Source organism: Seriola lalandi, unplaced genomic scaffold (assembly GCF_002814215.2).
Source record: "Seriola lalandi dorsalis isolate HSWRI2012SDOR001 ecotype SW California unplaced genomic scaffold, Sedor1 jcf7180002054885, whole genome shotgun sequence".
NCBI classification, from domain to species: domain Eukaryota; kingdom Metazoa; phylum Chordata; class Actinopteri; order Carangiformes; family Carangidae; genus Seriola; species Seriola lalandi.
In genome coordinates, this window is record NW_019525437.1 from 936,009 (window position 1) to 963,857 (window position 27,849).

The window sequence follows — 27,849 nt, forward strand, 5'->3', positions numbered from 1 at the left end:
ATTTTGTACCCTCTGGGGTTCCTCGCGTCCAAAAAAGGACACACAAAGAAAATGCTATAAAATCATCATATATCAATATTTTTTTCTGCTTTTTTTGCATACATCTCTTAAACCACTTCTGTTCTGCTCAAACCTACCAAATGTTTATTAGTTTTGAGGATTTTAACCCTTTAAATGCCCGTTTGAAGACATGTTGCCTCTTGTTTTATTAAAAAAAACAACACAGAATATGAGATATTTCCCACATAATACATGATGGAGGGATGTGACATTGTTTTATATCAGAGTCTTTTATATCAAGACATTTCTCAAAACCAGAATATGATCAGAGTGACTTTTGAACACTGGAAATAAATCATGTACTCATCCTCGCAGTAGCCCCCGTGGCACTCAAAATTTCCCTGGAATTTTCTAGTTAAATGTATGTTATTGTTAATGGTGGTGATTTTGGAATCTGGTTTTGTTTAACTGTTCAGCTGAGATGGTGCAGAAGGGAAGAAATGGTTGCATATGGTCTCAATAACTTACCACCTAGTGCTGGTAAGGCCCAGTGTTAATTTCAGATCCCATTTTCATTTCTTCATTTTCCACTGCCTCCAGATCTCGACCCTCCAGAGTCAGATCCACTCCCAGGAGTCAGACTTGCAGAGTCAGGAGGAAGAACTGAGCCGGGCAAAGGCCGACCTGGGCCGGCTGCAGCAGGAGGAGAACCAGCTGGAGCAGAGCCTGGCTGCAGGGAAGATCCAACTGGAGACCATCATCAAGTCTCTGAAGGCCACACAGGATGAGATAAACCAGGTAGGACACAAGGCCTGTCAACAGGGGGCGCCAGTGCACTCTATAATCTGCTTCTTTATTACTGCCTACGTACATGCGTGCGTGCGTACGTGTGTGTCTGTGTGTGTGCATGTGTGTACCTGGACTTCTATCTTTGTGCGAACCAGTCTGAGTTTTAGACCTTGGAGGGGAGGACATTTTGTCTGGTCTTCACAAGTCTAAATGGCTGTTTAAGGGTTAATACTTGGTTTTAGGGTTGGTGTTAGAGTCAGGTTTAGATTAGGGTAAGGGGCTAAGGAATGCATCATAATAGCTATTGTTCTCACAAAGGTAGAAGCACAACTAGTGTATGTGTGTGTGTGTGTGTGTGTGTGTGTGTGTGTGTGTTTGTATGTGTGTATGTCTGTATGTGTGTGTGTATGTGTCATTTAGCTGTAGCTGCTGTGTCACACACACCATTGAACCTTCTGCAGCTAACATACACATCTTGAATGCAGACACACAGGACTTGTAATTGGCACATTCTTTTTTCATAACATCCATTATGTTGAGCCCTGATAGGATTACACTCTGACACAGACTGAAGGCTGTACCTTGCCACTGCTCCCTCCTCCAACCAGAAGATCACATGGAGAGTTGAGGAGTGTCTGCAGTTCATCATTTCCTAGCTCATATCCAGTCGTATTGTTTTTAGGAACAGTCATGTTGATTTTCATGTTGTTAAAAGTGTTTAAAGTGCATGTCATATACCAGAAACATCATAGGTCTGAATTCATGCCAATCTCATTCATGCAAAGAGGAAACAGTAAAGTAAAGCCCAAAGCTTTAGACTCAAGGTCTCTAGATCTCAAAGGTGGCTGTAGAAAGACGGTGTTCTCTTTCTCAACAGAGAAGAGCTGCTGTGGTGAGCTTGGATTCATGTGAGTTACAACTGAGTTTTCATGAAGTTGGGTAATACAGGCCACCAGGTCCTAGTGAAGTATCAAAACTTCTAAAGTCACTCCTGCAGTATATCCTCAGCATCTTCAATCAAACAATATTAGTGACTGTGTTCATCTTAGTTGTGTGAGAATTAGTTTACCCCAGTACAATAGAGCAGGATGGAGTTCATGTGTGGTGCTCACAGAACTGAAAACTGTCATTTTAAAAATGACAAATATTTCTTTCTACAGTTTCCTCATTACTCTGAATAATCCACAGAACACACTTTTCATATGGACTGTTTTTTCTGCCTCTGCAGCGGAGGCAGCAAGCACTACATGCTTAATGTTTCAGGTTGTCCATCCGTCCCATTCTCATGAAGGTGATATCTCTGTAACGCCTTGAGGTAGCTTCTTCAAATTTTACACAAACATTCACTTGGACGCAAAGATGAACTGATTAGATTTTAGTGGTCAAAATCACTGTCACCTCACAAAACACTTTTTTGGCCAAAATTCATTCACTAATTATGACGCAATTTAAAACAAATGTCTATTTTATATCCAAAAAGTCAAAGGTCAACTTCACTGTGATATCATAATGTTCTGTAAAAACACTTCTGGGGGGCCGATCTCTTCAACAATGGGAAAGTGCCATATTTGAAGAAATTTGATGAAGAGTGATGTTGGGCTGATTATTAAATGGCCAAATTTTTTCAGGTAAACTGCTGCAAAGAGTTGATGTTGTACTGTGATGTATGGAATATAGAGTAACCAGGACTTTGCATGGAGTCTGTTAATGGCACTGAAATATTATTCAGTACACCTGTAGTGAGCACCACAAACAAAAAACTTAATTTCATTGGTGCAGAAGAAGAAATGGGACAAACCTGGACAGATCAAAACAAATGTATCTGCATGTCTTGATACCAATACCACGACTACACCGCTTGACTCTTAAAGATATTGTTCATGTGGTTCAGCTGACTGTGGTTGTTGCATCTCCTCTGTATTCATACTGTAAACACCGCTTACACTGCAGTACACCTGAGATGTGAATGAGGTCTCCCTGCTGTTATCAGATGACATGTGAATGTATGTGTGTATTGGTTCAACTCCAACAGGTTCATCAGCTTTCATGTGCCGCTGTTATTGAACTGTGTGTGTTGTGTGTCCTGCAGGCTCGCAGTAAATTGTCCCAGATTCAGGACAGCCAACAGGAAGTGTCTAAAAGCATCGAGCAGTACAACAACACCCTGAATGGGACCCATGGCGGCAGTATGACCAACCTGGCTGACATGAGTGAGGGCTTCAGTGACAGAGAGAACGGAGGATTCCTAGCCATGGTGAGAGCAGCACAGGTCAGGAACTCTATCACAACTTTTGCCTGCTTTGTTTGGTGAAGTGTCACAGAACACACATGCTCTCTTACACCCAGAATGGCAGACCTAGAAAGACCCAGTAAGACAAGAGAAGGCCGGTACAGAGACAGACAAGGGCAGTAAACACTATGGATTTTTGATGCAGCCCACCACTGCAAAATATAAAGAACAGAAAAACTATATTGACTGTCAGCAGTGGAAACATTTTTCTTTAGTTTAGGCTACTTATTTATTTTACATAAGCTTGTTATTCAAAGAGTACTAATTATGTATTCAAATAACATTTTACTTAGAAGTAACACAAGACCCCTAAAAATAGCAACGTATTTGTAACCAGTGTAGAGACCAAGTAGTATGAAGCTGTTTGTGTTGCGTTTGGGAGGGGTGCAACACTATTTGTATTTATTCTGTTTAGGGCTGTCCCAAACGATTATTCTTTAAACGATTAATCTAGTGATTATTTTTTCAATTATTCGACTAATCTAACGATTTTTTTTTTCTATTAACCTAACAGTAATTTTATTGCAATTATTTTCCAGTTAGTCATTTAATATAACAATCTGCCCCGTCCAACATCTTGACTCGCTGCACCAGGGTGTTTCCTCTTTATGTGCTCGTGCATGACTGTCGTGCTAGAGTGATATGCCAGATGCACTTTGCAGAGTCTGCAGTCTACCGCACTGTTGGTGTCAAGATTAAAGTATTCCCAAACTTTGGAGGACCGTGTACGAGCCTTTTTTGCCGCGTGTTGCTCCACACGCTCCGTCGTACTGCTGGTAGACGCCACCGTGTTGTTCAAATAGATTACACAGACGCAAATCATTCACGTAGTCAATGACTTCTGCGCTGGTATCCGGGTAAACCAAAGACGATGGATATAAACGGTCCCATTAGAAAGTTCCAGTTTTGTTCTATGAACATTTACCCTGTGTGGTTTTACACGACGCGTCGACACTAAAATTTCACGTCGAATAATTTTTATAATCGACAACGGCGATTACGTCGGATAATCGTCCCAGCCCTAATACTGTTACATATGCATTACTTCTTCAAGCAGCATGGCAGGAAATGTAGTAGATAGTCATTGTAAAGGACTCATGGAACACTTGGGTTATGTTGCACAAGATGGCTGTTTATGCTAATACAAAGAGGAAAATATAGCCTGAGGAAAAGAATCAGTAATAGACATGGCAGCTAGAAGAGAGAAAGTTTTCAAACTAAGGGCGCAGCAAAGCTGAACAGAGTGGAAACATGGGAGGCAAAGATTCTGTGTGAAGTGAAAGAGACGTGTATGCTGTTTTTTTTTTAACAAGAGGAGGTTAGTTATCAGAGTTTGGCTCACTTATCAGCACAGCCAACAGCTGGAGCATCAGCAGCAGCTGTGAGACACAGCTCCTGGGGAGTTACCATAATTTATTTTAGTCAAATGTAATTGTCTTGGAGTTATATATCAGTCAGATTTGAAGAGACAGATGATAGTTTTATTTATTACATAAAAAATGTATTATCTCCGATGTCCATAAATGCACTTAGAAAAAGCTAGTTAACTCTAAACAGAACCTGCGAAAAGCTCATTCATGCTGTTAACGTAAAAAAATAAACAAAAGTTCTGTCCCACAGCCCATATCAACTCACTGACTCCATAGCAACACTATTCTTCCTGTTTGTAGCCCCCTAATCATGGGAACTGTAGTTAAGACATGATTATTCCCTGCGTGTGTGTTTGTGTGTGTGTGTACCTATATTATCTTTGTGAGGACCAGTTTGAGTTATACAGTTATGGATTGAGGACAGTCTGACTGCTCCTCACAACTTCAGGTTAAGGGTTAGGTTAAGAAGAGACATTTAGTTGTATTGGTTAAGGTTGGGGTCATGTCAGTGAGTGTCCTCGCAAGGATAAAAGTGTGTGTATCTGAGTGTAAATTTCCCTTTTCTCTGAGATAGAAATGAACTGAAAGCTTTTTATTTATTTTAGCTGAATCCATATTTGTCCTTATTAAGTTGTTGAAGGTGAGCCAGGAGAGCTGCAGCCAGCCGGAGAGAGAGATAGCTGACTGTTTCCTGCTGGAAACTGTGACCCCAGAGGTAGTGCAGAGGGAAGGCTGTAGTGCCAGCAACCAGTAGTGAACTTGACATCCATTCCAGTAAACATATTGTTATGTATTATTATTTTCCTTGTCTTTGGTTTGGTTTGGAATAAATGACCTAACCTCTCTTAACCAGTCTGGAAAGCAGTCTGTCCTGTCAGGCTGAAAGTCTATTAAACCATAAATGTCTGATGTTGCACCTGTAACCATAGTAACACTGTGTACTGACACGCCATGGAGTGTACTACTACATAACTGCAGGTAGGTGATGGGTGGACTGAGTTTCTATATGTCCAACAAACAAACTGCCACACACATCTGGTGGCTCATCAGTGATGATTGATACTTTGTATGAGTCTATAGAAGTCCTGCATATGATACCTTTTAATTTTTTTAATTTTAAATTGATAAAAATCAATCTAATCTAATCTAAGTCGAGGCCAGGCGTATCTTGCTTTAATGATCCTTGAGATTTGTCTTGAGCCCGATTAGAATTCACCTGTAGCAAATTGAATTGATTGACATAGATTAGACACACCTGTGTATATAAGGACCCACAACTCATACTGAATGTCAGGACTGAGACTAAGCTTGGGCAACTCTCTGTGGTCAGGCATAGAGCAAGGTTATAAAGTCATTTCTAAAGTTTTGAGTGGTCCCAGGAGAACAGTGGCCTCAGGACAAGTCTCTCACTGTCCCAGAGTGGCCCAGCTTGTAACCTCACAGAACATCTGTGGACAGACCTGAAGATGGCCGTTGACAAAATCTTCCCATCCAGTCTGAGGGAGCTTAAAATAATTTATTACAATTTAAACAATAATAAATCCAGGTGTGCAAAGCTTGTAGAGACTGAACCAATAAGACTCAGAGCTGTAACTGCAGCCAGAGGAGCTTATACAAAGTACTGAATTAAGCCTGAATCCTTTTTTTAAATGAGAGATTTCAGTTTTTGATTTTAATAAAGTTGAAAACATTTTTAAAAACATGTTTTCACTTTGTCATTATTGAATAGAGATTATGGGGTAATATTATCTATTTACATTTAAATCTGCAACAGAATAAAGCGCGGAGGGGAGGGGGAGGGTCTGAATACTTCCCTGGGAACACACTGCCTGTGTTGCGTGATCGTATAGGCTGATGTGGCTGACTTGCTGCAGAGAATCACGTGTGTGTGTTCACACCTGTTGATTGTCTGCTGCTGCAGCTCTGTCTCTCTACATAGAGTTTGCAGGTTACTGGAATGTTAAAAATTAATTTCAGTTTTTTTTTTTTAGACAGAAACATCACTAAAATGTCTCTGTCTCCCCATGCAGTTGCTACAAGTGTTAAGAATATATTTATACATAGAAACTGGAGTGGACGGTGTCAGTTTATGTGATGTTGCTGCTATGCAATGCAGCGACCTGCCGCCCAGCCAGTATGTCGGTTTAACCTGTTCACACGTGCACCAAAATGAAAACCAAGACTTTCCACAGCCGCCTCGCACACACCACACACCTTAAGCCACTATGTAGGGGGAGGCCCCTGAAAGTCTAAGTATTGATAGGTGTTTTTCTGGAAGGCAAGTTGGAAAGAAAACCAATTGTAATATGCTGATAATGGCTCACAGTTTCAGACAGTTTCTCCTCAACAACATTCATAGTGTTGTACAAATGAAAAGTGATGAATACAGGAGTCTTCACAGTGAAAATTGGGAGTCAGTGACGGATTGTCAGTTTTTGTTGTTTTTTTTTTTTAAGCCACCACAATTGGATGTTCCAAGCAGTTTGATGAAGCACACTTAATATTGTTTTAAATTCAGGAAATAGTCTGTCAAACTGTGTAGTCTGCAAAAAGCACTAATTTACTTATAATGCCAGTAAGATAAAATCAATACAGACTTTTGATTCCAGGCTGTTTGTGGGCACTGCCTGACTGGTTCCATTTGGGTGTTATTTAGATTTTTGCTGGAAAAAACACAATACTAAACCTAAATGATCTCAGAATGTATTACATAAGTACACCATATTACATTATTTTAGCCCCACATTCCCACTTCTGCCTCTATTGTTTATAGTTTCTTCATCCTCTCCTCGTCATCCTCTCTGCTCCAGCCTATTATCATCTAGACAAGCGATTAGAGCAGTTTGCAAACTGCAGCAGACCTAATCCTCAGCTGTCATTTTTCTCATTTCAACCTCAATTTTGAAAACCCTGGTTATTATTTCCTCTCCCTGACTCTACACTGAGTTCTCTGCAGAGTTCCTCTGCTCCAATGTGATTGCAGTTTAGCTCTGCTTTTATTCACTTTACTCAGAATAACATAATTAGCTTGGCTCAGCCCCTCACACAGCTGGCATTCCACACAGATTCACATGTTCCTGTCGTTCCAGACTGTTCAGGCTTCATTCAGTGCAAATATGTTGAATTAGCACAGTTGACAGTAGTTTTCATATAATCTGGGAATATTTGTGTGTGTGTGTGTGTGTGTGTGTGTGTGTGTGTGTGTGTGTGTGTGTGTGTGTGTGTGTGTGATGTATATATTTGGGAGCAACAGTGGGATTGGAGTCATGGTTTCCTATGAAACACAGTGTAGATCTTCTAATGAACCATAACAACGTAGAGGCCACCACAGAGTCTGCATGGCATGTGAAGAATTTCCACATTCCACATTTACACACACACACACACACACACACACACAGATGTAAAATGGTAAATGCAGCAATGCAAATTATTTAAACAAAGAATGCAGTTGTTAAAATAAAGATTCACTTATTGTTGAGTTTAAATACAGATTTAATGAACACGAACCACAACACACCAGTTGCTCAGTTGATATTGTGTTATTGTAGACATTGTGTTTGTTGTGTGTTTCTTATAAAGAATCTGTTTTTAGTCTTAGACCTACACTCTGACAGTTTAGACAAGATATACCTGTGCAGGAAAGGAAAATGTTACGTGTGTTTCCTCTCTCCACAGGAGGATCCTTTCAAAGTGAAGCCATCAGTGTTCAACAGTCAGCCTCAGGAGCTTCCCCCTGACCCCTTTCACTCTGAAGACCCCTTCATCACAGACCCATTCAAAGGTTATCATCACCCTTTACTTCCACTGTTCCCTTCTATACATCAGTGATCCTCTATCTCTTTTCCTCAGGATATATATTTTAAATTTTCTTCTATTCTGTGACTCTCCTCTGCCATCCGTTATTCTGCCTCCCCTTGTCTTCCTCACCCTCTCACTGTCGACAGTATGCCTCTCCTTTACTCTCCTATCTTCTCTTAGCTGACTCTTTACTGTTTATCTTAAGTTGTCTTTCTTCCAGACTACTTATTGTTTTCAGCTTGAGTAGCTCTCTGACTGTCTTCTGTCTTCGTCCTCTCTACCTCTTTGTTTTCCTCCTCCTCTTCCCTCTCTGCTTGATTCTTCTCCTGTAGGTGACCCTTTCCAAAATGACCCCTTTGCAAAGCAGCCATCAGCAACCACAGGTATTTACTTGGGGAAAAGGAGCTTAAAAACTGAAATCTGTTGTTTATAAAAAATATTCAGACCCTTAATTCAGAACTGTGTAGAGGCCTCTGCTTCCAGGTTTGGGTAAGTATTGCTCACCTGGATGTGGCAGTTTGTCCCATTTTCTGCCTCCACCCTGGCGACAGCTGTGACTGGAGGCAGTTATGTTTTCTGGTTGTCTGTCTGTCCTGAATGTGATATCTGAGGAACAACTTGAGAGAACTTCTTCAGGTTTGGCACAAACATTCACTTGGATGCTTGATGACCTCACAAAACACGTTTTTGGCCATAACTCACACATTCATTCAGTAATTCCTTTTTTTTTTTTTTTTTTAATCCCTGTTTCTTGCATTTTTTAAATGATGAGCATACGTCCTTCCATTTCAGTAGAATTAGACGGCAGGCAGCGGTGTACAGAAGTCACTGGGGCTTGTTCAAAGAGTAGACATCAGAGGGTTCTCCAAACAGAGCTGTAATAGGACAGGGGTCGTAAGTGACTTCAAGGACCTCTGAAAGTGTCTTAAACACAGTAGTCCTATTCAATGCTGTAAGGAGTGTGACCATATCTCCTGCAGCTTGACTGGTTGGTGGAGGGATACAACCTTAAGGTGGTGATTCTAGTTCCCAGTGGATCCTCTAAAGCTCCATCAGACTGGATGGGAAGATGCTGTGAACTGCCATCTTGTCTGGGCTTTGACTCAGCCACTCAGAGACTTGTCCTGAGGCCACTCCAGCGCTGTTTTTACTGTGCGCTTTGGGGCCATTGCTGTGCTGAAAGGTGAACCACTATCCCAATCTCAAGTGATGTGCACCCTGGAGCAGGTGGTCCTCCAGGACCTCTCTGTATTTAGTTGCATTCAACCTTTCCTCAGTTCTCACCAGGTCTTCATGTCCCTGCAACAAAGAAGCACCTCCACAGCACAATGCTGCCCCCACAGTGCTTCCCCTGTAGGGATGGTATTATCCAGGTGATGAGCAGTGCCACAGAGCTCTGCCTGCCTGCCTCTCAGAGTCCTTTAAATACTGTTTGGTAAACTCCAAGCGGACTGTCACATGACTTTCACTCAAAGTGACATCTGTCTTGCCACTATACTATAAAGACTTTATTAATGCATGCAAGCATGTCCCCTGCTCCTTAAGTGAACTAATCTGAGAATTAAAAAAATGTATTCTGAGTGAAATATTATAATTCAATTATAATATTTTTGTCCAGCTATGCACAAATTAGACCATCTGGAAGCATCCACATTATTCATTGACCAAATAAATGAAACATACAAACAAGTATAAAACCATAAACATTTTTCAAAGTACAATACAGTATAATCCAAAATGTCAACCTTATACATTCCTCAATGTATATTTTTGATAAAATATGGATAAATATATTTATAAAATATGGTATCACCCCTGCCCCACCCATTTTTGTATTCGTTTGGAGTTAGGCGGAGTCAGACACTGCCAAGATGGCGACAGTGGAACAGCTCACTCTGAGCTTCAAAACCACTCTTCAGAAACCTGCGGGTGACGTCATGGAGGTTACGTCCATCTTTATTTACAGTCTGTGGGTGGCAGGCTTGTCTTTTTTTTTTTATATCATGTATGAAACAACAGTGTGAGCAACTGTGGCTTCTGTCACACTTCTCTCTCTAGTGATATTGTGGAGTTTCACTTCTCTGCTCAGTAGATGGAGATCAGTGATAGAAATCATCATTTTTACACAGCCATGAACTTCACAACCAGAAACACTCTGTGAGCACACTGACTTTCTCAGGCTCATTCCCACTGCTCCACCGTATTCAGCCCATGATTGTTTGTTTGGCCTTTACTTGTGTTTTCTCATATTGAAACCATCATTTTCTCCTTCATGCATCTGATCTACTTAGTAATCCAAAGCAAATATAATTGTAATGAATTATAATTATATTATATTTAGTTATTATTATTATTAATAATTTGAAGTCTGCCATGCTGTAGGGCCGTACACATGCAGAGATAAAGAATGAGCATTCTCTGAGCCGGACTCTTTGAGAGATGTGTAGTATCTCTGCCAGCATGAGAGTGTAGATCAGTAAGATCAAGCTGCATATCATTAATATCATTGTCCACATCAAGTGTGAAAGGAAATGGAAACAAAAGCATGTTACTTTCCAATGTTTGAAATCCACAAACTCTCTCCTTAAACTCTCTCCTCCCCCCAGGAGTTCTCTCTTGCAGTGTGGGGAGGTGGGTGAATATGTTGCTGTCCACTTTAAAACTAAGAAGAGTCAACTTCCTCATGAAGGCCTTAACAAGGTTTTTACATCTCACGTGCAACAAGGCCCTTGTATTGTGGAGTTCAGTTCATTCATGAGGCCAGTCACATCAACAGTAATGTCTAATCACTCACCCAGTCATTATTACTCAATTGCTCCTTTCCAGTCGTCTCACAAAACTCTTGAATCAGGATCGAATTAAAGAAACAACAGTGAGAATTAAAAAAAACTGATGTTGTCCATCGTGTCTGCTGCAGATCCTTTTGGAGGAGACCCTTTCAAAGAGACAGATCCATTCAAAGCTTCATCAGAAGATTTCTTCAAGAAGACCACGAAGATGGATCCTTTCTCCACGCCAGACCCTTTCAGTAAAAGTGCTACGTTACCTTCCAAGGTACTTGTTGAGGATCAAAGGCCAGAACATATATAACTGTATAAGTAAGGTACCACACTGTCCTGAATACTGTGTGGTTGTATATCATGTGGAGGAGTGAGCCTCGCTCCTGGAGCCTTGTGTAGTCTTAACATGGGCATTAGTGGTCAAAGGAATTAGAACTCCCAAATTTTTATAGTGTCGAAATTTCAGCAGCTCCAGTCCAGTGATGAACTTTAAATTATACAACGGGTCAGCAATGAACTGCTTGAAGGGGAAAAAAACAAAAATCAGGTCACCAAAAACTGAAAATCACATGAATTTCATTGAAAACAGTTTTTCAGGGATGAAGAAATTGGTAAACTTCCAGTTTTCTTGCAGCAGTGGAAGAAATGACATCTGAACTCTGAAAGTGAAAGTCCTGCAGGTCGATGACTGACCCTAATTCTGTACAAACTCCCTAACTACACCCTCTGATGCAGTATTAGTATTAGTATTAGTTTTATTATTAATATTAGTTCTGTATACTGCTGTCAGACTGGTGAGAAACAGATCAGTAACAAGGACAGATTGGTTGGTCAGAGCTTCATCTTACAGCAACATAATTAGCCACAACATTAATTAGAACAGAACCCGACGGAGGCTTCACATGATGAAGACCAGACCAGTCTCCAGACCTGAAACCCATGGAGCTGGTCTGAGATGAACTGGACAGGTGAAAACAAATGAAACCTGCAAGTGACGCACATTAATGGGAACTTGTGGGAGGAACCTTCTGAACAATGTTTCACTTTCATTGTCGAGAGAAGGGCAGAGTGAGTTCAGCTGCTGGATGAGACAAACATTAAGATTAAATTTAGGATTTAAGATTCCATGATTCCTTGATTTTAAAATCTCCAATTGTTTATTTGTTTTATGTTTAATGTCAGAAACACTGACACATTACACTCTGTATGCTCAGTTCCCTTTGTTGGTGTTAAGACTGCTGTGGAGAATAATAGTTTTTCCTGGCTTTTGTTAATCTCTTATTCCTTTCTGTAAGAATCTGTGAGATTTGTGGTAGCACTGATTCTGCAGTTGAGGCAAACAAGTAACATGGAAACAATAAAATAAAAAAATAAAAATCTGGGTAAAAACACCCAAGGCATAATGTATGAGTTTGGCTGTGATTTGAGTGAATGTATTAATAAATTAACATTTTATTTCTTCTTATGCTTCTTGCAGCAAGCCAGTCACTTCACAAGCAGTGACCCATTCTCTTCAAGTAACCCAAAACCCAGAGGACCAGGTAGGATTTAGTTTGTTTTCCGACCACATCTGATCTGTCTCTGATCATCATGTAGTTTCTTTATTTTGCTGGAGCGGCCACAGGCCAACGCTACATCCATGAATGTTATTGCCCCGGTGTGAACAGTTTCTATGATGGCATCGGTGGGCGTTGTTTACAGCAGACCTGACATTTGGAAATGTTCCGTACTTGAATGGGCTGTTTGACTTTTTATCAAATTAGTTAATTGTCATGTTATTTTGTCTGTAACAGGTCTGTAGCTGCTTAGAAACACCATAGTAATAAACTGTCACAGTTATACATCATGTTTTCTTCCAGCTGACAATACGAAGCATTTTTTATTTACTAAAGCAACCCTAACCAAGCTAAATGCTAACATTACAACACTAACATGCTCACAGTGACAATGTTAACATGCAGAGGTTCTGCAAGGTTATTGTTTAGCATCCAGGTTCAGAGTGCTATCATGCTAATACTTGCTAAATGCTTAATGGACTGCACTCATGTAACTTTTCAAGTCTTATCGACCACTCTATGCATACTGTGTTTTTCTATCATACGCACTCACACAGTGATGATGGGGGCAGTTTGAGGTTCAGTATCTTGCCCAAGGACACTTGGACATGCAGACTGGTGGAGCCGGGCATCGAACTTGCATTACCTGGTCATTGATCGTAAATGTGTCTGTGTCATTTTCAGACCTGTTTGGCACGTTGGACCCGTTTGGCAGCAGCTCGTTCAGCAGCAACAGTAACAGCTCTGCTGGATTCGCAGACTTCAGCCACATGTCGAAGCCCAGAGACCCATTTGAAGGCAGAGCCAGCTGGCTGCCAGACTACCAGAAGGTGACAAAGACTCCCACTAAATGTATAAGGTTATATATTTAAAATGCAATCGGGACGCCCTGGTTGCTCACCTTGTAGAGTGCGTACCACATGAGTTTAGTCCTAACCGCAGTGTCCATGGGTTCCAGTCCGACTCGTGGCCCTTTGCTGCATGTCCCAAAAAAAAAGTCATTTCATTTCTATTTACCCTACATGATGTCACTGGCTCTCAGATTATATTAGAATGAAATTATTGCTAATAGAAGCACATATTGTTTTTATTTCTTTCTTGCCAGTCAGTTTTTGTGGAAGACCCATTCAGCAGGAAGAATGACACGCCCGCTCTGCCACCGAAGAAAAGTGTTCCCCCCAGACCGAAACCACCCAGTGGTGAGTGTCAACAGCTCTGACCCTGTCGGAACCTTATCACAGCTTTAGTCATTGAAGGCTAACAAAATAATTGTTGTATCCGTGTTAAGATAATGAGGTGATCTACTTTGACTTTCCAGTATAATAATAGATAATCATTTAGCTTAGAAATTGTACAAAAACATCATCATTTTTTTTTTTTTTTCAGAGACTGATGATAAATCTTCTGTAAGATCATACATATCCTGGCCGAAGCTAGTGGAACAGAGGTTAGCTTAAAAGGGAAGGAAGATGTTGGTTTTCTCTATCAGAAACCTGATGCATGATAGGTTTTGTTTAGTGTGATTACCACATCACCATCATGCCCAGAATCACCACCCTGCTGACTAATACAAACATGCTGAAGAATTAAAAGGCAGAGGATGTTTCCACTGACCATCACCAGAGAAATAATGAATGAACGAAGAATTAGAAAAAAAATAAATTATAAAGAAAAGAAAAGAAAAGGTAGAGAGAAACAGTTTGAGATGAAAAAGGAAATTCAAAGTGTTAAAAAATACTAATATGATAACTACAGAGCAGAAGAGAATCAAAAGGCTTGGGTATTATGTTGCAAGGGTAACTGTAAATATGTAAATTGAATGAATATGAAACATCAAGATAGTATGATTTAAAAAAAAAAAAAGTCCTTTAAAAATCTTACAGGAGCAGGGTTTTTGAGATGATAAAATCACAGTGTAGTTTGCTTCTGCTGCCTGTTGCCACTCAGAAATAAAAGTTCAGTTTCCACACACATCTGCACATGTGTATAATAATGCTGCAGTATCATAACTGATCTCAGAACAGAGGACGCTGACTCAAGGGCAGCTTGACCAGCACGCTTATCTGCAGTTAGCTATAGCTCATCACCCGTCAAAGATCCCAGGATCATCTACAATATGGATAAATATCCATTAAGTGCTGCTCCCTCCTCTGCTTGACAAGCCCCAATGGCCACGCCCACAAAAATGATAAGAAATGATAGATAGAGCGGCTGGTAGTCCACCTAGGTTCTCGATACATTAGCCTACTGCAGCCTCCAGAAGGCAGTACATTACAAACAGGAACTATCAGATCCTTTATGGGACAGGATGCTGTTCTGAGATTTGAGGAGAGATATCGCACCCACTTTGGTATCGTTCTAATTGATGTCTATTTTTAGCTTTAGCTGGGCAAGCACTGCTGGCTTTAATTGGCACACAACATGTGTGTGTGTGTGTGTGTGTGTGTGTGTACAGAACATGATGGACATGGTATAAGATGTGTTCATAGTCATTATCTATTGTTAAAATGGTCCAAGAATGGGCCCCATGTTTTCCAGATCAACCTATAATATATTATGTTGGACATGAGTTTGATCAAAAGCTAAAATGATAAGTAATCAGAGTGTGATTGATTTCTGTCGTCTCCCAATATAATAATAAACAACTTTTCATACTTGTTTCTTTTCAGCTCTCATAAACAGACATGATAAGTCACTATGAAAGGACCTGTAACCTTGAAACAAGTTCAATAATCGAATGCAAATTAGAAGAACCGGATAGAAGAATAAAATAGATAAAATAAACTAAGATATTCTGACCTTTTTGAACTTGGATGTCATGTACAGTTGTTTTTCTTTTTCCCTCCAATTTTGAAGGTACAGTCTCTGCTCTGATCTGTCAACAGGAAAGAATGTCATTGTGGGTACAGAGAAGATAAAAGCCTTCTCGTGCTTGGCAAGCCACTGCTGTCACACACTGTATGCACTGTGTTGATTTTCAAATAAAACACGCAACCGGCAGTGGCAGGGAGTGATGTGCACTGTAGTATGTCATATTGAAGTTTATGAGAGGTGCTTTTTTCCATGTTTTAGGTATTGTGGGTGAACACACAGCTCTTGTTCTATTAACAAGCTACACAAAAGAAGCACTTGTTGTGCAACAGAGGGAGGAAAGACCTGCCAGTTTAGACTAACAGAGGTCAAACACTGTGTGAACTGGAAGCAGGAGAAAATCTATCAAAGCAGACATATACAGTATATTTTACATCAAGCCTGAAACAAGCTTCTGTGTCTGCAAGGTGGTGTATTGTGATTTCGATTATTATTGTGTGTGTGTGTGTGTGTGTGCGTGTGTGCGTGCGTGCGTGCGCGTGCGTGTGTGTGTGTTCACTTGTGATGAACTGTGTTATAGAAATGTGTCAAATTCACTTGACCTGAATGCACAAGAGATGAAACAGTCCTCTCTCCCATGAAACACTAAATAACATTTACTGGGAAACATCACAGCTCAGTGTTGATCTGAGCCCAGTGATAACACACACTGAATCTCAGCAGCACATGTACATGACATGTAGTCGATCCATACATGACAGCTTTTATATTACAAAGAAAGATACTGTATATACAGTATGTGCAGTTTACTAATCCTTTACTAATTCGTGCATAAGAAATCAATGGCATTAATTGTTGGTCACTAAGGAGAGATGGTGCAGTCTGCATGTTGACGGATTTCAGACTGTGACCTTGGACTGTCACTGCTTATTAAACTTCATAAAGATAATTTTTCTAGGTTTCTGGCCTATATGAATGACATTGAAATAATTACTAGATCATTTAACGATTTAATTCTTTAAATTGAAGTAATTCAAAAAGTTGTTCATGAGTAGATGTCATGATCAGAGAAGTGTGACTTTGTTTCTCATAGTGTGTGAATTACAGTTACCCAGAATTCCCTTCTCTGTGTTTCAGCCTAAAATGTGGCCACACTTTGCTGCTACACTTACTCACATGCTTGCTGACTCAGGGGTTGTAGAAGGTAACTGGAGAGAGGAGTCAGTTGCATCTGTGATGCTCCCGTATTGAGGCCTGAACCTCACACTCATTCTCCTCTGGTTTCTCTACATTTTGTTTCATAATTGTTCACAAACTGCTGCTCTGCTGTTTGTGTGAAGGTGATGTTGTAAGAGCGATGATGTGTGGTTTGCTTGCCCTGTTGTTTGCAGACACACCCAAACTTGCTTCCTCTCTCTTCCCTTTATGTGTGTGTGAATGTTTGTGTGTTTACGAGGGTGAGTGGTTCAGAGAAGGTCAGGCTGCAAGCTGTGTGCAGCGAGCGAGTGCCACCACTGTCACCAAGCTAACAGTTGTTGTTCAATTTGGAGTTTTTATATTTTCCATTTCACTCCTACACACACACACACACACACACACACACACACACACACACACACACACACACACACTCTGTCACTTTCTATCATCAGCTGGTGTGAGTGGGGCTGCAGATAAACTGGCATTATTTAGGACACATAGCTGCATCTGCACAGTTTCCAATAGATAAAATAGTGCATGCTGCATGTGTACCCCTGTGGCAAGCATTAAAATTAGATGCCACTAATGTAGAGGATTATTTTAAAACAGGGTGGAGCTCATGATTGTGGTTTCTCAAGTGTGAATGTGTGTGTGTGTGAGTGTGTGAGTGTGTGAGTGTGTGTGTGTGTGTGTGCGCAGCTTACTGAAAGAGGAAAAAACTGATTGCCAGGCATGCAGTTTTTGCTCAGCGTGGAGTGTGAAATGAACTGCTCACCCCAATCAGCCGGGTTATCTGGGTAATAAGACTAAATGCGTACGTGTATGTTGTATGACAACGGTTTGACTGGTCCTGTGGTTTAACACCTACACAAGCAACATGATGTACTCTTAAAGTTCTCACGATCCTCTGCCAGGCCCAGCATCGGCTCCCTGTTAATAACAGTAACTGCCATTTACTAGGATTACTTTTAGTACTGATTAGCTCATGATTAGATCCAACTGTGGTTGTCCAGCATCACTGAGGCTGATAAACAGCTTTTTTAAATCAAGATTAAGTTTGTATTTATTTTTACTAAAGTTCTGGACTCTACAGGGATATCTGCAGGCAATCTGCAGTTATACTGACACATTAGAGGTGTCCATAAAGAGTTTTCAATACAGTGTAAGAGGTATTAAAATTTATTAGAGTACTTAAAATAATTAGGGTTATGAATTGATTTCAAGTCAAGAACTTAAATTCTTAAGATTCAAAATTCTTGTTTTTTCTCTTTTGTCTTCCCGACAACTAATGTACGACTGTGACAGTCAGGTTATGTTAAAAAATATTTCACTTCATTTTTCTAAAATCTGAGACTCCTTGTTAATTAACTGGTAATATTATCTGTTTTCCAATATTTATTACATCTGCTCTTGGGCACATTAAATTTATATAAATAGATAAATATAAATATAATTTTTATATATATATATATATATATATATATATGGAACAGGAGCAACAGTGGTGTGTTTTTTTAGTTGGTAAACTGGTGAACCATCAGTTGGTAATGTGGGCAGAAACCCAACCAAGTCATGTACCAGGAAACCGTTGAATGGTTCCGTGGTCTATAAATGTATCACTTTTGGTTTTGGTCCTTTGGGTGTGGTCTTCTGCTGTGTGTGTTTTTTCCTTTACCAGCTGTTTTTATATAGTTTCTTTCTTAGGAGAATGAAGCCGTGCATGTGATAGCTTAAAGACAAGTCTCAGTATGAATTGTTTTGGTCTGCCACGTGTGGAGGTGAAACTTGTGCGGCTTTCAAAAGCTGGAAGGTATATTTGAGGTGAGAACGGAGGTGAAGCAGGGCGTGGGCAGATCTGTGAGAACCAGAGAATTTTATTCCAGATCTGAACAGATCACATCAGTCCTATTTTGCCTTATCGACATACAACAAGAGTTCACTATGGTGAGAATTGCTCATGGGAGCTGCAGTGATGAGTCATGATATTTCTCTCACCTATCAGTTAACACATGCACTTGGTCTGTTGACATCCTCTGGAGATACGTGAGACTTTAAACCTGTACTATGTCTGTCCTCATTTTTTGTTTTTGCTCTCAGGATGTCCTCATCACCACACAGAAGGTTATTTCTGTGCTGTAACAGCAAATATCTGTGTGGCCCTCCTGATCTTTTTCAATCAAGCATTAGCAATTCAGAATTAACTCATTACTTTCCAGCCAGTTGTGACATTGTTGTCACATGACAATGTCAGAAAAGACAGACTTATGGATAATATGAAAAGTAATGTTTCACCTCTGTCTCTTATGTCCTCAGGTAAGAGCACACCAGTGAGCATGCCTGGTGCAGCTGACCCTTCCAAACCATGCGACCCCTTCCAGCCATTTGGCAGCGACGCCATCGACCCGTTTCAGAGTAAAAAGGGTCTGGGAGACCCGTTCAGCGGCAAAGACCCTTTTGCCCCATCCTCATCAAGTAAAGCCCCTAAAGCCTTTCCCCCAGGGTTTGCAGACTTGAGTTCTGTAAGCTGAGATGGGTGATACTGTTTAAATGTCAGAGTCTAGACCAGGCCACACAGCACAGCATGTGATCATGAGTCTGTTCGTTGATAGGTCAGATAACGAGAAGGCTCATTAATACAAGGTGTGAATGTAAAGGCCAGTGATCAGTTATCATTATACAGATTAGGGTGCAGCTAACAACAGTTTTCATGATTTCTTATTACTGTCGATTAAAGTTAAGAATATTTTCTTGAGTAATCATGTAGACTCATGGTGACATCTTCAAATGTCTTATGTTGTTCAAAATGGAAAGAGAGTCAGTCTATTATCATGGAAGAGGGAGACTGCGAGGAGATATTCACATTTGAGAGACTAAAAAATGACAAAAAATTCATTGATCGGACCAGATGGACCGGACTGGAGCCAGAGAGGAAAGTCCTGGGTGGGTTTGTAAACTATTGTTCATGAAGAAATAGTTCCAGGATGTAAAACCATAAATTGTGATAAATTATTGAAATACAAAGTGTTGACAGAACAGTGCTGGAGTATCTCTTTAAACTTCAGCCCTGGTTAAAAGCTGTCCCACACTGTTGTGAGAACAATGACAGATCAGATCTAAATAACAGCTGAAACAAGTGAAGACTAATTACAGGACAGTTCATAGAGTTTATAAAACTGTGTCCCTGTATTACAAAGTCCCATTTTAACTGCAGCAGACAATCAAAGAGATGATATGACTAGAAATGAGAAAGAAATTAGACCTAACTTTACCCCCGTTCACCACTGTGACACATCACTTAACCCACTTTAAAAAGTGCAGTTTGATATTAAAGCTGTGTAGCAGCAGAGCAGAGCCTCTTCTAGTGCAGGAAAGGGTGTCAGCCCTTTTTGTGGTTTGTTTGTTTTGGTAGAAAGAATATTGAAGCTTTGTCAGGGTTTCCCCGGACTTTCACAGAGGCTCAAGGCCCAGTGTCATGATGCTCACAGTCTGGACCAGAACTCAAACCTGCTGTAACCCATCAGCAAATAATAACTACAGGAGCTCCGACCAGTCCCTCAGATACTGAGCATTAGTCACAGGGAATGATGTCTCTGTCTCATTGACAGACATTACTAGCATGAGACACAGCAGTATCACTACTCAACTCTCAGCTCTCAAGTCTGCCTCCTCTGCATTAACTTGCTGTGTGTGTATGTGTGTGTGTGTTTGTGTGTTTGTTTCTCTCAGTTCACTGTTAGCCTTGCTGCTAGTAACTGTTCAGTGCTTTATATTTGCATGTCTTTGTTTTATCTTACTGTAGTTTTGCTTCTGCAACCTGACACAGCTCTGCTTCGCTCTGCTTCACAAAAACTTCAGACTGACTGCTTCGCTGCAGATGAACCTAATAATTATTCATGACGATTAATTAGCTTGACTTAAAACAAATATTCATGTAGAGTCTCTTTGAAATATTGTATATATATATATATATATATATATATATATATATATATATATATAATATATACAATATATACTATTGACTGGAACAAGGAGCCTCAGGAAACAATCTACAAACCATGAAACACTGAGACATGTAGTGTTACCAGTGTGATAAGTTCTTGCAAGTTTTATATAACAATATATTTATTAAATTATATTCTTATTTGTTCCTCTTAAATGTCCTACTAAAGCTGCCGGATGTAAAGGTGCTTTCAGACAGCAACAGGAGAAGGAGGGCAGCTGCTCTAAGTTCCAACTTTCTCAACTCTCCACAGTGGCTCACTTTGAAGAGAAGCTATATTGGAGCAACATCAGCTTCATGATGATATGATCTGAGATAATAAATATTTAGTGATACTAGTTAGCAAAACCTGCTGCATTAGTTAATGATATCATGTTGCTAACTATTTCCCTTGTTTTATGGCTGGTGGAGAGCAACAGCATGTTGTGCAGGCTGCTAGGATTACAGCCGGGAGCTAGAGATGTTGCTGCGGCAACAGCTCACACTGTGAAAGCACCTTTAGTCCTCTCGAACAGAACCATCTGATCCCAGCCTGGCCTCTAACCATAAAGTATTCCTTAAAACTCAAACTTAAAAACTTTTTTAAGTGATACTTGAAAGGTTTTAAAATAAAACGATTCCTTCCTAATGTGTTTCCAGTGGCAGTGATGGGGACAAAATCCAAACACACACAAAAATAATTCTTTAATTTCACTTGCTGAAAGTGGCCAGATGATTCTGGAGTGTAGCTTTAGGTTTTGTGAATCATAGTTAGATGCTCCTACACTCTACAGAATGAGGATCACCCAGCTCTGCAACAATAGCTCCAGTTTTTGTCTGTGCCTTATTGTCTCAGTATGACAGACAGCTGATTTGTTCAAACTTAAGTTCATCCAGTTCACTGCTACAGTAGAAACTACTTTACAGTCCAATAATGACTCCACTGTATGTTACATATCTTTAAATGCCTGTGATGAAGCAGTAATTTCATCTGAGTCCGAGTGTTTCTACACCAATACTGATCTGATACGTAATTCATTAATAAACTTTAAAGTTTCACTCCTAGATAAAACAGCAATTTTCCCGGAAATCAATTCTTCTTCGCTGCTAAAACAGTAGTCTACATAGGATGTTGTATGTTGTGCTGTGCAGCTACTGGCAGCTACAGTTTTAGAGCAGTGAAGAAGAAATGATTATAGTAAATTGTGTAAAGTTAGCCATCTGCTAAACGTCAGCAATTTGGCTACATATTACAGTGGAAAGTCCCACCAGTAAAAAGGAGTACAGTACAGTATGTGTAGTGTAGGAAGCAATCATATCACATCCGTACAGGGTCAGTAGTGTACAGCTGTTCATTTATTTATTTTCGTTTTATTTCTGTGCAGTGGTATCAGAGCAGTACTCAGTTTATCAGAATCTGTATCAGGGGGGAAAAAAAGGTGTCTGACGTCTGCAATCTGAATTAGTGTTATGTGGTGAAGCAGCCAGTCGTCATAGTGATGTCATTAAATCATTAAAACAAGACTTATCCTGGAATGTGGATAAACTGGTGATGGGGAGACACAGAGTCTGACATCTCATCTCTCCGTCACAGTGGATAAAGCATCTGTCACTGCTGTTGTAGAAGTCCTGCTCAGCTGCTGTCCTTCAGTTCTCTCTGTCTTTACCTGAAGGGCTTCACTGACAGCTCTTTTTCATCTTTCCATGTGTCTCACCTGTGGCCCTTATTGGCACCAGGTGTCTACTACAATGTCAGTAGCTTGTTAGCATTGTAATAATTCATGATTTACTTTAATGAACAAGTAGATTCCAAAAGCATGGAACAGGATGAAGAGGGTGAGGAGGGCTGAACAGGAGCTCTGCAGTTTTCCCTTCAGTGTGTGTGTGTGTGTGTGTGTGTGTGTGTGTGTGTGTGTGTGTGTGTGTGTGTCTGTGTGTGTGTGTCTGTGTGTGTCTGTGTGTGTCTGTGTGTGTGTATGTGTGTCTGTGTCTGTGTCTGCTGTGACGTCCTGTGAACTAGTCTAGATCCATGAGTTGAGTTTCTGCTTGATAAGATGTCTGTTCTGTGATCCACCTCTCTGACAGGACCTGACAAAGCTAAGGTAAGAGACTGAACACAGTCAAATTCACATCTAATCATACAGTATTTGAATAAATGAGTGTAAAGGCAAGTGTTTGTGTTAATAGATCTCACACCATGTGTTGCTGAATGAGGAAAAGACATTGACCTGAATTAAAAAGCTCAGTTTCTAACATGATGCATGTCACATTGTTGTTTCATTGTTGATGTTTACTTTAGTTTGAACTCACCTGAATGTCAGTGCCAATAATAGTATCAATATTTGACAGTTTAAAAAATCTAATAAATGGTCTGACAAATGATATGATCTTTTAAAAATTCTGCTTTATTGAGCATGAACAAAAACATGTTGTTGCCAAAGTAGTTTACAGATTAAATATATAGGCATATCAAATATGTGTCACATACTGATTTACTTCTGCATCCAATATAAACAAACATTTAAAATAAGGATCCTTTGATTTTTATTTATTTACCTTTAAATATTGTGACCAAGACATTTAGTGAGAGGGACTTTTTCTAGGCTAAAAACTTGAAACTGTGAGATGATGATATTGTTTTTAAATGTCCGCAAACATCTTTGACATTATTGGTCAACATACACGGCCCCCGGCCGCTTTTTAATATAATACAATGGAGTACAACAGGCAGATTCCATGTCTCTCTTTCTCTCTCTCTGTAGTTTGGGAATGAGGCTCAGCAGCTGGAGTGGGCGAAGCGGGAGAGTGAGCGAGCGGAGCGTGAGCGGCTGAAGCGGCTCAGACAGCAGGAGCAGGAGGACCTGGAGCTCGCCATCGCCCTCAGCAAGGCCGAGATGTCCAATGCATGACCTGGAACCCCCAGCACACGCACACACACACACACACACACACACACACACACACACACACACACACACACACACAGTGCGTACACAGGCTCACGTGTAGACAAACATGACTGACATCTACATGACGGACACCTGCACCTCCATTATTCACACCCCCCCACACACTCACTGAAGATACAGAGAGGGCTTCCAGACGAGTCCGACCTGACATTAAAGAACAAGACGAAGAAGTCATCACTGCAAAACTCCTGCTGACATGAAGAGATGGACGGAGAGGGGGGGGGGTTCAAAGGAGACAAACGGATGCACTGTGTATATGCACTATAGTGGCTGGACAGTAAGGTGATGAGCTGACAGTTTGTATATCAGCGTGTTGTTTTTCTTCTCCACCTTCATCAACGATGGAGAGAATCACACTGACGTCAACAGCTGCTGCTGTCAGCGGCTTAAGAGCAAATCCAGAAAAATAACACACAATTCAAACTGCCAGTGGATTTCTCCTGATGGATCAGTTGAGTTCAATCGGATTTTCAGAATCACGGTAACTGATTTTCAGAATCACGGTCACTGATCTAGTCTCAGATGAGAAGTGAGATGGTCCATATTAGTTGAGTTTGTTTTCACTTCTGCTGCCTGGTTACCTCTCCTTCTGCTTTGTGCTAAACTCTGTACTGCGAGTACTGAAATGAAATTGTTATTGATCCTCTCTTCTCACTCTGGGTGCAGAGGTTCCCCAAATATTAAGTTTTCTTTTTAATTTTACACCACACCAGGGGGTCAGGAGGGGCCTGCTCTCTGCCCTGAGAACCCTTGGTCCCTGGTCCAGAGCATCTAGAATGACCCCCCCCCCCCCGGCTCCTGTGTGAAGCCAACATTAGTGGGATATGTTCACATATGGTCACTCTGATTAATATGGCTGGAACACTGGTTCCCTCTAATGTGAGCAGGCAGAGTTTCAAGTGTCAACATATCCAGTAAGAAACTGTACAGATGTATTTTCTGTGTCCAGAGTGTGAGGCTGTCGTGTGGAGAGTTTTCTGTGATGACCTCCTGTGCCCTCTCTCCTGCTGTCCAGTGTATATAGATAAACTATGCCTCTTCTCAAAAGCTGTACTCTGATCCCGATGCTGTGAAGTTGAACCACATCCAGCAGGTGAAAGGCAAGATTTCTTATTTTTTCTACATTTGACCTTGTTTTCTTTTTAGAGCGAGGATTTTAACTCTGTGTTTATTCCACGAGCTGGTTGTCGTCATTAATGTGATTCTTTTGACACGTTTTTGTTTTAAAAGATCATCAGACTCCATGTGGTTGTTTTGTGCTGTGTCTTGTGGTTCAGTGCTGTACACACCAGCAGGCTCACGCTGGAACTTCAGGTGTCTTTCAGCTGGAAACTGGAAATATGTGAAGAAGTGCTTTTTCTGATGTGTCATAGTTTGGATTTAACCACTCACCTTGTTGTTCTGCTGGTTGTCCCTTTACTTGAAGTGGTGACTGATCACCTGACTCTGGAGTTTGATTTGACTCTGAACCCCTTTGCTTCACATGTTTTATATCTCTGAGTCTGTTCTGTGACCAATCACACACCTGATCAGCTCAGAGCACACCTGTTCTCCTCCACGTTACTTTAAGGGATGATGGATTGAGATGTTTGAGTCATTGAGTCATTACCATAACCTGCTCTTACATTAGATTGTATTAGATTATTGACACCAGCAGCAGGACCATCATGCACTGCTGGACGTCTGGTGACGGAACTGGAACATTTCATCTCTGATGTTCGTTCAGTTTGTTACAGGAAGAATTTAGAAAATACAACTTCTCAACAGTGTCTGAGGCAGAAAAGAATGACAACGAGAAAGAAGAAATTTAGTAAAATCACAGATGACGCAGCTTTTCTTCACAGCAGAGTGACTCAAGCTGCTGCTGGGAGCTGGACTAAAGAGTCATTGCTCTCTCTGTAATATAGTTTCCATCCACCGGGGCAGCACTGAGTGGGTCAGGACTTTCAATCATGTTTTTCATCTACACAGACCTGATGTGTTGAACTCTGCCTCAGATGTTTCGAATTGTTTGATCATATGTTCATAACAGATTTAATGAACGCCTAATTTACCAAAATGGCTCCATCACACGCGCATCCAGGACTATGATCCATAATATGATGGCCCTGGATCAGGACTGGGTCTCTGTAGAATGATAACAAGCTGTATCTTTAGTTTAACTAAAGGACAAACAAAATACTTTTTAATCCTGTAATTTAACAAAGGATCATTAGTAACAGCTGAGACAGTGTGAAGCCTCTGAAGAAGGTACTGCACGTTACTCAGTTCTGTTGTTCCTCCCCAGTGAAGAAGACTGAGGAGCTCAGTGACTGGAGTATTGAACAGGTATCACTCACCTGTCTGTCTTGAGGAAAAATGCTAAACTGCTTGTAATGTGAATTCACCCAGAGTGGACAGAGGTGCTGGAGTTGATGTTCACTGATTCTGTCAGGTAGAAGCGTAAACTGCCTCTCTGCCATTTTTGTCTTGTTTACATATCATGAGTTTTTACTTTGCTGTAGCTGTTACAGTGTGTGTTCCTGTAGGAGACAGTGTCCTGGTGCTAGTGAGCTCCTCCCTCTGAGCTGTACGCAGCTCCATGTGACTCATAAAACACATACTGGCTTTTTAACGTTCTCTCAAATCTTTTTTTTCTTTGAACAAAATAAGCCAGAGTTCTGAAACGTTAAAATTGTCTAAAATGAGTAAGATAAAAACAGGAAGTTACAATATGATGAATCTGGCCATGTATTTGATGCTAGAGACACATTTCAGTGTGACCTGTGACCTGACGTGTTTGTGAGCTCAGCCCGCTGCGTGCTGCTCAGAGAGACGAGTCCACACCGGTACCTGTCATCTGATACCTCCGTTGTGCAATAGATAATGTTTATTTTTATTGTTGTTTTGTGTAATCTGTGAAAGCAGTCTGATGTTTTTGATATGTAGCGTCTGTTTTTAACATGTTTATTTATGCACCTGCTCTGTCCCGCCTCTGTGGAGGACGTTTCCCGCTCGCTGCAGAATCTGAAAACCTCGGATTCCTAAATGGTCTCAGTCTGTTTCAGGAGAAAATGGTAACACAATGTTCATTACTCAATATTTTAAATTAGCAGCAATGTTACTATTTAAAAAAAGAGGTATTTATAAAGTGACGGCTGAAAAATGACTAAATTCCTTATGTTCATCTCTCTCATGGGGGATATTTCATTTAGGTAGGAGCCTTTTAATTCTGTCTGTACTCATGTGCAGCAGCTTCATAGTGAGCAGCCTGGACTGACTGGGACTCATTTCATTCATTTCACTTTTTCTTCTGAGGCCTGTTGGATTTTTCTTTTCCTGCCTTCCTCAGCTGTCCTTCCTCACATGAAGGTGAAATAATCTGAGCTGTCTTTATTGAGATGCATACAATGTGTATACAGTGTGTATAGTATCATGTCTATTATATTTGTCCCATAAAAAGTGAAGAAGAAGAAGTAAACTTGAAGAGGATTACTGACAGTTACACTAATAGCTGAGAGAACAGATACTGGTTTCTTTTGAACAGTGATCCTCTCTACATGGTCTGTACTGTTTACTAGAATAAACATTTCAGTTCAATCACACTGGACCTGCGTCATTTGTCACAGGAGACTGGTTGAAGAGAATAAGATTCCTGCAAAATCCAGAGACCATCAGCAGTGGGTCAACATGTAGATGTTCTGTGGTCATTACTACATTATAACAGGAGTACTCTGTATTCAATCTTCAGAACATAACCATCGTCACACTCAGCCTTCAGTTTGATCTCAACCACACGCCTGTAAAGTTTCATGACTGCATCTTGTACAGTTGTGATGTTGTCATGGTGATAACATCTGTCCACAGACAGACAGACACCTGTCCTCAACACCTCCTCTGTGGTACTTCCTGCTGCTGTAGGTGTCTCCAGGAGCCTATTTGACAGATGTCAGACTGCTCTGTAGTGTTGGTCCAGTCACAGACTGACAGACAAAAACATTTGACACCTTACCCTCAGGGTATTTTCTGTCCCTCTTTACATGTCCCATAATGCAGCATTTAGACGGTCATAAAGAGACGGTCTAGACCTGAAGAAAAATGTCTGTCCTGATTCAGACAAATATAGATAAAATGTAATTGTTTATTTGTTTGTCAGCAGGTTCACACAAAAAGTAGTGAACCAATTAGCACCAGACTTGGTGGAGGGAAATCTGGATGGATTGGCTCTTGATGTGAGAAATCAGACATATTAATGGTGTTGATCAGAGTTTGTAGAATATGGTGCAGATTCTGAAAAGAATCTGGATCTGACTCTGTGGAGG

At 40.6% G+C, this 27,849-nt stretch overlaps 1 protein-coding gene across 3 annotated transcripts in view; it reads left to right on the forward strand.

Annotated features, from left to right (window-relative positions):
• eps15l1a (epidermal growth factor receptor pathway substrate 15-like 1a) overlaps positions 1-27,127 on the forward strand; it is a 50,586-nt gene extending 23,459 nt beyond the window's left edge. For 2 of the 3 annotated variants that reach the window (XM_023428853.2, XM_087179962.1), the window contains 11 exons: positions 601-798; positions 2,879-3,058; positions 8,128-8,233; positions 8,583-8,633; positions 11,168-11,304; positions 12,508-12,571; positions 13,271-13,416; positions 13,692-13,785; positions 18,911-19,069; positions 22,665-22,681; positions 23,342-27,127. In XM_023428853.2, coding sequence (XP_023284621.1) covers positions 601-798; positions 2,879-3,058; positions 8,128-8,233; positions 8,583-8,633; positions 11,168-11,304; positions 12,508-12,571; positions 13,271-13,416; positions 13,692-13,785; positions 18,911-19,069; positions 22,665-22,681; positions 23,342-23,488 — 1,299 coding nt within the window. In that variant the 3' untranslated portion in view covers positions 23,489-27,127. Of the gene's footprint in view, positions 1-600; positions 799-2,878; positions 3,059-8,127; positions 8,234-8,582; positions 8,634-11,167; positions 11,305-12,507; positions 12,572-13,270; positions 13,417-13,691; positions 13,786-18,910; positions 19,117-22,664; positions 22,682-23,341 lie in introns of all 3 variants that reach the window. The other variant, XM_087179963.1, reaches the window with a different exon arrangement.
• Positions 27,128-27,849: the final 722 nt, after the last annotated feature.